This window comes from Grammomys surdaster, unplaced genomic scaffold, assembly GCF_004785775.1.
Source record: "Grammomys surdaster isolate TR1022 unplaced genomic scaffold, NIH_TR_1.0 126546, whole genome shotgun sequence".
In the NCBI taxonomy this organism is placed as follows: Eukaryota; Metazoa; Chordata; class Mammalia; order Rodentia; family Muridae; genus Grammomys; species Grammomys surdaster.
The window spans coordinates 2,698,652-2,708,559 of record NW_021621338.1 but is presented as its reverse complement, the minus strand read 5'-3'; the positions used below and the strand labels follow the sequence as shown (position 1 = coordinate 2,708,559).

The window sequence follows — 9,908 nt, the reverse complement described above, 5'->3', positions numbered from 1 at the left end:
CAGGCTCCCAAACTGACAGGTGGCAACCTGTGAAGATATCTGTCACATCTGCCGGGGTTCTGACTCTACTGGCTTGCAGCAATAGAAGCCAGGAATATCGACAACGATCCCAACACACATGAGACAACCCAACGCTTAACGCTGTCCCTGGTATCAAAAGAATAAAGACTGGAAACTTCCTATTTTTGAATCAACTCTTCTAAATTCAAGTGCTTATGGAAATACATTTGCTTCCTGAGGATACTGTTGAGACTTACACATTCGCACATACAAATATCCATATTCAATGACTTTTAAGTTCTCTACAGGCAAAAAACATACTTTAATGAACAGTAGTAAAGCATTTTGCAGGCCTAATACAGGAGTGGAAGTTAGATGTTTAATACCTGTCTGAAAAACCTTCTTTAACCTAAAAAAGGGACCAGACCAGCACTGAAGAGACTGCTTCCTTATTTCTTATGTATCACCAAGGTGTAGCAAAGGCTAGTGACGTCACAAGAGAGCCACACCCAGCTTCTAAGCCACGCCCCTTTGCAGTCATAATGGCTAAGGCCTTAAATACATGGCCTTGCCGGCCTTGCAAAGCCCCTCATTTTGGCAGAAATTACAATGTCGACCAGCCGCAAGCTAAAGACTCATGGAATGAGGAGAGGCAAGAACCGAGCTCCTCACAAGGGGGTCAAGAGAGGTGGAAGCAAGAGAAAATACCGGAAGAGCAGCCTGAAGAGTAGGAAACGGGGTGATGATGGTAAGTGCAGGGTGAGCAGGAGAGCAAATTCCAGGACTTGCTCTCCAGCCACCTTCGTGGAGGGAGACCTCAGTAATAACCAGCAGTCTCAGCCTGAGACTAGCGGCTGAATTCTTAGGGACAAGGGTTCTGACGGCTGTGTTTCTAATGTGTGTCCTTGTTGTAAATCTGTCCTTCCCCACAGCAAGTCGCAATTACCGATCCCATTTGTGATGCGGCAAGGAGTTCTGCCATGGTGGTCTTCAAACAACACCAGGCAGCAGCATGAGGACATCAGAGGGGGACTGCCAAAGAGATCTGAAGTTAGACCAAAAGCCAGAGAAAGATCCTATCAGAGTGGGTAAAATACCAGTCGTGACGAAATTCGGAATGTATATGTTGGCTGTTTCTCCCCAACATCTCAATAACATTTTGAAAACAATGTTGTTTGATTTTGTTTCTTAGAAAATATTTGGGTTTCCGAACTTAAGCAGGGTTGGAAGTAAAACCTTTATATGACCCTCCCCTCCCTCTGGTTCATCTTGAATTACACCTTGAAGTATATGTTCCCAACTCTGCCTACCCAGAATGTGATCCTGCAGAAAGCAGGTGTTCTGGGTCTGGTTGGATGCTAAGTCTTGGCAGGAAGGTATGGACATAGCTAGTCTGTGTGGGGGACTGGATCACACTGCCTGGGTGATAACGGATCTCTGAGCCACCTTTGGCTACTGTGAAAAGGTCTCAGGCTACATATGGTCTCATCACGATGGCTTTGTGAGACTTGAACTGATTCCAGATTGTGTCCTTATTATGCCCCCCTTTTCTCTGATATGTTGGTTCCCCAAGCACCTCCACAGGTAGACATGATCTGTGATCACATTGGCTCAAGAGAGAAGGCCTTTGCCTAATCTCCCATAGAAAGCCTCTCTGCGCTCCCAGCCAAGCCCAAGCCTACAGCCAATCACTGACAAGGCAAGGAGTCTCGTCCGCAGGTCCAGCTTGGAGCTCCCCAGCCCCAGACCAGATCCAGATCATAGGACCCCACTCCATTCTTAGCCTGAGAACCAGACAGCCCCGGCCTTGTCAGACATGGACTCCAGAGCCAGCTCTAGCTGTCCCGCACCTCAGATTGCTCTCCCCAACCCCGGAGATGTGTCCTGGGCCTCCCCTACAGCCCTACACTCGGCGACAGCATGGGATAAGCAGGGTCAAAACTTCCCACGTTCGGCCTCCCGAATGGCTGAGCCCAGTTATATAGGGGTCCCATAACCCTACAGGTGTGGCTTGTGTGTCACTGGAGCTTGGTGTGAGGCCTATCAAGCCCAGTCACTCAATTCCAGTCCTGTCGTCCAATACCATGCCTGCCTGTGCTAATGGATAAGAAATTCCAATGTTTTCTTGGTTATGTAATGTCAGGATGAGCAGCAGATTTCTTCCCAGGTTGAGACACCTGGTCCAGCTGATTCAGGTACTAAGCTTCAGCACCGGCTACTTTACCATAAGTTTTCTCCCAACCACTTGTGAACAAGTTGCTCAACTTCTCCGAGCTTTGTCACCTATTCTACCAAGTCAGAACCATGCACAAAGCAACTCACACCTACCCAAGAGCATCAAAAGGAACCAGATGAACCCTGAAATCTCCACACAGAGGTCTATAATGGGATAAAATAGTGTGTAGGTCTAGTTAGAAGCTTGCCCCAGGGACTGAACGGAAACCACATCATTCACTACCCACCAAGTTGGGCAATACAGCCAGCAGGTGATGAGCACCATGGCCTCCTTGAGTCACAGAAGGCCTTTGTGTCTCACAAGAGAGGAGGAGGGCGAGGCCTCTGGCTTGAGGGAACAGTGGTGGGCTGGCCTGAATTTCATCTAAGAAAAGCTGGCATGGTGCCCAGCCTGCTATGTTGCAAGGGCAGGTGGGTAGAGGCACCCATAAGAGGGGGACAGGTGTGAGCAAAGACTTGGAAAAACAGAAATGTCTCTTATTTTCAGCTTGTAATTTCGTTCTATTTTTAGTGAGTGGCTCATAGGCAGACAGACACTGAAAACATCATGGAGCCCTCAGAGGAAAGCCCAGGGTTCATCGTCTCCTCTACTCACCTATGTAGCATGGACCACAGTCTACAAAGTGGGAGTAGTAGCAAACTCATTTGACTTCTACAGTTTTCACTGGATGGTAAAGAAACTGTATTTCACCATCACCTCCACCTCCTATCAAAATACCCACCACAGTTCAACAACAAAAGTATTTCTAAAACATTAAAGCTACAGGTTTCTGTCCCATGGCCCTAGAGAGCAAGCTTTTCTAGACAGACAACAGGTCCTCTAAGGTTGGGAAAATATCCTCCTTGCTTCCCACATCCCTCTCAGATATTTCAGGAATGAGGTTAGAGCCTGGAACTAGCCTCAGTAAAGCTAGTACAGTGTTTTTACTTTAAATACACTGAATGGGGAAAATACTCCTGACAAGGGACACTGTTTAACTCCCATGGGGGAAACAAAAAGAACTTCAGAGCCTTTTCACTCCAATCTTAAATGTCTAGATTAGAATCTAGGGCCCAATGTATCATAGGGTGGAAGAGAACACAGAGCACACTGGATCACTCTGACAAAAACTCAGAGTAGTGTTAGTAGACAGTGGAGGTGGCAAAGCCTTTGCCAGACAACCACCCTCTCCTTTTAGCCCCTCTGGACAGGTAAGACCCCCTTTTTTCTAGTAGTATGCTAGAATGCTCTTTAACATAGCTGTAACACTGTGGGCATTTTCACTGGAAGCTTCAGGAAGCTAGGGGTCCATCGTTTAGGTTTCTTGTCAGTGGAGCAAATGTACACCACCATAACCGAATGTTAAGTGTGTCTTATGTATCCCTTCTCAATTATAAACTAGTTTGTATAGACTCAAGAGTGGCTCTTACGGGAAGCATCACCTTGTAACTATAAAGTTGATCAGAACAGAACAGAAGGAGAGGAAAATGTATAGCTGTTGGAGACAAGTAGATGAGATATCTTTTAGAGAATAAAACTGAAGAGCTGGGGTAGAGGTCTGAGGAAGATAAAATACAGACATTTCCGCTAATGGATATGAAGAAGCAAGCAGACAACGAATAGTGTCCAAGAGGCAGCAGGGTGAAAACTTCAGAATTTGCTTTAAACCAGGGTAAGTTGTGCTAATGTGTCTCTTTATTCACACTCTGAATGCTAATCAGAAAGTAGACGGTGGCACAATGAGCTCCACTCATGGTGGTGCTTGCTGCCAAGCCTGACAACTGAGTTCAGTCCCAGAGACTTCTACAGTGAAATGAGAGCACTGACTGGAAGGTTGTCTTCCTCTCACATACCGTGGCACACACCCCTCTGTGCACGAGGACACACACACACACACGCAAGCACACACAAACGCATATACACATATGCAATAAATGTTTTATCAAAAAGACTTGACTTGGAATGTGAATGAGCCACAAAGTTGTAGAAAACAGAATGGACTGAACAAACCAAGCTGTCAATCCTCACATCTGGGGAGGCCAGGTTTTGAAACTTGGATTGATTGAAATTGAAACAAAAACACTGTTAAGAACTTTGGACCCAGAAATTTCACCTGAGGGATCTGCTATGGCTTAGACATGAGTTGTCAACAAATTCATATTGGAACTTAGTCCCCAGTGTAACAGCATTAAGGCTGATTTGGGCCATGAGAGATTCACCTTCTTAAAGGGCTGGAGAGAACTAGAAACTCATTTTATACCCCACCTCTTAGGCTTGGAGGATGTTCAAGATGTCATCTTGAGAGATCGGGCCTTCAGCAGATTCCTGATCTGCCAGCCCCTTGACATCGATGCCCCTTGGACATCTTGGTATTTTGTTATATCACTGAATTCTCTAGAGTACATCATATCTTCTAGAGAGGTCCACGTACCTCTACGCCAGAAGTATTTAATAAAGTTCAGAGCAGCAGTCAAAGGATAGAGCTACTTATGTTATAAAAATGAGTCATCCGTAAGTCTAATTTGGACCTCTCCATTGTGGTACATCCTAGGAGATTAGTCAAGTTAATTCTATGCCTTCTATGCCATCTGTGCCATTATTTTACAGTAGTTAAGAAGATTACCTATGTGGGTGGTTGTTCATTTGTTTTGAGACAGCATTTTGCTTTGTATCTTGGGCTGGCCTGGAACTCACCACATAGGCCTGGCTGACCTCAAATAACCAAGCTCTTACCTCAGCCTCTAGAGTGCTGAGATTACACGTATGTGCCATCACACTCAGCTCAAGTATACGTGTGTGTCTATGCATAGACACCACAGAGACACATAAATACTGAAAAAACACACATGTAAAGATTTTCAAGTCATATTATTGGGTGGGGCGAAGAAGAGGTACGAGACAAGACATGCAATAAATATGCATGTCTCTAATTTTTCTTTATTAGCATTTGTCCTGTGGAGTGAGTGGTCTCATTAAGACACATTCATGCATGTTGATCAAATGTACACATAATTTTTTTATGTTTTCACACTGTTGACACTGATCATCTCTCAAGAAAAGAATAAAACTGAAGGAACAGAGAAGACTTTTGATTTTTGTATAATTAAACATCACTTCTATAAATATAGTAAGCGTCTTTGGGCTGTGAGCAATTTCTATGTGGTAGAAAAATGGGAGCATCAGTAGCCCTTTAGCATAAAGTCTCTTTGTTCTGAGGGAAGCCCCAATGAGCTTTCCAATGATATAAATGGGAAGGGACTTTGGAGTACTAATATTCCTTGTTAACATGTCTCTGGGTCGGAGCAAAATGAACCAGACAGGGAGTGTTTGAGAATACATGTCAAATATGTCATTGCTGAGAAAAGAATGAGAAGCCAGAGAGGAACAGCGGGATGCTAGTAGCACACCTACTAGCAGGATGCTTAGCAGGTTTGAGGACATAGCATGGAATAATTTCATAAGAACTCTCACAAGAGTCTGGCTTCAAGCCCTTATACCATGAACAGATCCTCAAATGAAGCCCCATCACACGATAAACACCCTTACTCTCTGCCTCGGTGGGTGCTGACTGTGGAGGGTGTTTTTGTTTCCAATAGCTCATCGGTGCAGTAAAGTGCTCAGATCTTTCTCATGGGTTTTCAATTATCTCAATGTGTTTTCTGTATACCATCAGCACTGGGCTGAACTGTGTGTACCTAAGAGTCTTCGACTGAATCCCTCAGCCCCAGTACTTAAAAATGTGATTGTATTTAGAGACAGGCCCTTGAAAGAGGTTACGCTCAAATGAAGCTGTGCTGACAGGTATTCCCCTATTGTGATAAAATTTGGATATGCAAAAGAACACCAGAGGTGTGTGTACACAGAGAGACAACCATGAGATGATACAGCAAGAGGTGGGTCTGGCAAGCCAAGAAAAAGGACCTCTGAGGAAACTCTTTTTGATCTAAGACCTCTGGTCTAAAAAGATATGAGATTAATTCCCATGCCACAATGGTATTTCATATTGATAACTCTAACAAGTCAATATATCATCACACAATCTGAAAATAAAATGAATTTTGGATGCTTTTTCCAGAGTTCTTCCTCTCATTGGCTTCCTGTCCAATCACTTTGACTACTGCACTCACAATTTTTAAAGTTAAAAGGTCAACCATGAGAAAAGAGGTCTTCACTGGTTTTCTAATAGGCTCATGCTCATTGGCCTCCTAGATCAAAGAGTTAGCTTTAAAAGATATGACATCTCATTTCTGTGAAATTAACACTGCTATCCTGATGAGAAGATCGAGGATATGGGAGAGTCAATAACTTGTCTGGGGCTGCCAAATACCTTTCATAGTCTCTCTTACAACCAAACAAATTACTAACAATAAAGAAAAAATTTGGCTGGGTGTGGTGATGCATGCCCATAAACCCAGCAGCCAGGAGGCTAAGACAGGATGACCCAGTCTGGGCAAAGAAACAGGAGAGGAAATTATTTGGAACAAATAGATAAGTATTGACTGTTATCACTTAGACCTGGAGGTAAAGTGTTCTTTACCCCACTACCTGTGTTCTCCGTTTTTTGAGAGTAACAGTGTCTTCTCCAAAGAGGTGTCTGCTCCTGACTGTCCTACTTCAGTGCTTTCGAAGGAACAAATCAGATCAGAAGGAGCTCAGGATGGTAGGCAGCTGTGAAGAGGACTCTGTGTCTGACATTCAGGAATAGGAAGTGTGCAGTGGGAGCCTCATTGAGGGAGAGCCAGCAAAAGTGATGGCGATACTTCCGCTTCCGTCTTGCACACCTCTGCTGCTCTTCTCCCCATTCACACTAACAGAAGTCAGCACTGTGTAGGTTGCCACATGAAAAGCAACACATGGCAGGGGGCCAGAGGGCATCTGGCCTACAGCCAGTGGGAAGTATAAGATATTGGTCCAGTAGAGTGTAACAAACAGAATTCTGACAAGAAAGAAAGAAAGAAAGAAAGAAAGAAAGAAAGAAAGAAAGAAAGAAAGAAAGAAAGAAAGAAAGAAGAAAGAAAGAGAAAGAAAGAAGAAAGGAAGGAAGGAAGGAAGGAAGGAAGGAAGGAAGGAAGGAAGGAAGGAAGGAAGGAAGAAAAATAAAGAAAGGAAAAAAAAAGCTTGTTCAGTGAAGTCAGAAGTAGGCTTTCCCACTCAAAACTTCAAAAGAGCATGTCACATGTCACATGACCTAACACCTGTATTACAGAGTCTTGAGAGATTTGGTCAGAGCCAGAGGACCCAACCAAAACACATCCATGTTTCTGACCTCAGAAACTATGAAATAATGTTTGTAGTTCTAAGTCATTCATTTGAGAGGTAATTTCTTACACTATAATACATTACTACATGCCATCTGGAGGCTAAAGGATCTGGGAACAATTCTCACCTCTACCAATCACTTACAATGAATATTTAGGCAAGTGTCTTTGCTCTCTGGGAATTAGTCAGTCTCCTCTCCCATGAAACTGGGAATGTGAGAAAGATCTTCCTAAAAATTCACTCCTGACACAATTTCCCAAATCTCTCCTATGAGTCTCACCAGTTTATTCTATTGTATTACCCAAGGCCAATTCTCTTTAGGTACCCAGCTCTTCCTGAGGATTCTGTACCCCCTCCCCTTCCATATATTCAGTCCTGCTGTGAAAGAGAAGGGCTCTTCATGGGATGAAGTGGTTCAGCCCTACCACCCTCCCAAGCCTTATCTGAAAGCCAAGGGGCTGACCCAATGCTTTCAGACACATGCTTTTTAAGGCCACACTCAGTTTTCCAACCCACATCACACATGCTTAGGTATTCCTCTACAGGGAACTCTGAGAGGCTCTCAATGCCTACCACTTGCCCTTAGAAAACACCGAGGCCCAAAGTCAACTCAGCACAGTGAGTCCAGAAATGGCATCTCAGGGGATCAGGTCTGTGGTTCCAGAAACTTGGGAGCTGGGATTGGAGCTGAGGCTTTAAAGTTCAAACTTCTGCAATGCTTCTGGACTATTGCAGTGAAGCAGAACAGGACCTTGACCCTAAGCCTCAGTCTATCTTCCTACAGAGCAGTAGAAATACCCGAGAGATATCTGCCTCACCTAACGCACCGCTGGCATCTTCCCAAAGCCTTCCTCCCCATCCTTATGGCACCAAACTCTTCTCACAGCCTTCACTTCAATACCCCAATTCATCCTTAGAGGGATTCCCATCTCCTAGAGAAGACAAGGAGAGAGAGCCAACCTCTTTAGAGATAGTTAAGCACAGCAAAAGAAAATGGCTAGTGAAATTTGAATGCTTGCTGCCTATTGTTAACTTTGTCAACTTGATGGGGTTTAGAATCACCTAGAAGACACATCTCTGGACTTGTCTTACAAATGTCTTAGATTTCCAAAAAGACGTAACAGGAGAGAAGACCTGCCCTGAATGTAGATTGCACCATCCTATGAGTTGAGACCCCAGGCTCAATAAAAATGAGACAGTATGTTAGGCATCAACATTCAAGTCTTTCTATGGACACAATGCGAACCAGTGGCAGTAAACTCCTATTCATGGCTTCCTGACCGTGGTGCACTGTACCCTCAAACTATTTGTCAAAATAAATCCTTCATGCCTTAAGTTGTCCACATCTGTGTAAGCATCTGTTTCACTCTGGCTCTGTAGGGTTAGGGTTGGGGAAGATTATCCACATAGCCCAGCAAAATAATAACAATGATGACCATATGCCGCTGAAGCAGACTGGAATGTGAGCAAAGGGCCACCAGCAGCTTGGAGAGACCCCCCAGAAGAGCTAAGCTGCTGTCACCTGGATTTGGGAACACTGGCAAATGGCCTCCAAAGCCCAGTTCATTGTCTAGAGAACAAAACTAGTAAATCTCTGATTATTCATATAGGGACCCTAGGTATGAAAGAGCGCCTGCATACTTACTTAGCTACACCAGGTTCCATGCAGCCCGGAGCAGGAATCTGCATTAATTGCCATTCTATCTAGCCTGAACAAGGCTGAAACCTGCTTCCCTGTAAGGATATCTGGCTCCAGTGAACTTTCATGTGAAATCCTATTTGTGTAGACATGAGACCAGTAAAACACACCTCACACAGTCTTCCAGAGAGTAGGAAAAATCCTCCCAAAGAGCACAGAAACCACGGCTCCAGTCACCAGGCTTGTTGGCAACCACCTTTACCTGTTGAGCCATCTTGCTGACCTTGTTTTGTTTTGTTTTGTTTTGTTTTGTTTTGTTTTGTTTTGTTTTGTTTTGAAAACAGAATCAGATGTGGTCCAGGCTGGCCTTAGACTAGATATGTAACTGAGAGTGAGCTTTCTGATCCTCTTGCCTTTTCCTCTGAAAGGGCTGAGACGACAGCTATGTGCCCCTATGTCCAGCTTAGGCTCCCAATTTCAATGGCCGTGTACACAGGAACACTAAACCTGGCTTCAAAGCACAGGAGAGATCTGTTCCATTTAGTTGAGCTTTTCTCCACACACCCTCCTGCTGCCCATAAGGTGTCCTGCACACACAAGAAGTAGACTCAGAATTTGATGAATGAATGGAGAGAAGAAAATGAATTAATTGGCTACTTAGTGAATTCCTAGGCCAGAGACTGGAGCCAAGGAAAGGAGGTTGCTCTTGGAAACCCCAGTAAATCCCTTTGTTAATCTGCCTTTCCAAATAGGCACACACAGCTAGGCTGAGAAACGAAAATCTGTGGGAAAGTC

General features: G+C 44.3%; 1 protein-coding gene across 2 annotated transcripts; it reads left to right on the top strand.

Moving 5' to 3' along the window:
* The first annotated feature begins 579 nt into the window (after positions 1–579).
* Tnp1 (transition protein 1) lies at positions 580–1,169 on the top strand. Of its 2 annotated transcripts, none has more exons than XM_028760541.1 (2): positions 580–748; positions 933–1,169. In XM_028760541.1, the coding sequence occupies exons 1-2, from the start codon at positions 610–612 to the stop codon at positions 959–961; spliced, it is 168 nt and encodes a 55-aa protein (XP_028616374.1). In that variant the 5' UTR covers positions 580–609; the 3' UTR covers positions 962–1,169. The 2 variants fall into 2 exon arrangements, with proteins under 2 accessions (XP_028616374.1, XP_028616375.1); XM_028760542.1 differs by having other exon boundaries at positions 610–752; positions 937–961.
* Positions 1,170–9,908: the final 8,739 nt, after the last annotated feature.

Bases quoted from the DNA above. Each gene is read 5' to 3' on its own strand.
- Tnp1 (XM_028760541.1), top strand. From the start codon at position 610: ATGTCGACCAGCCGCAAGCTAAAGACTCATGGAATGAGGAGAGGCAAG. The intron at 749-932 runs GTAAGTGCAGGG...CCTTCCCCACAG, and splicing joins TAGGAAACGGGGTGATGATG to CAAGTCGCAATTACCGATCC.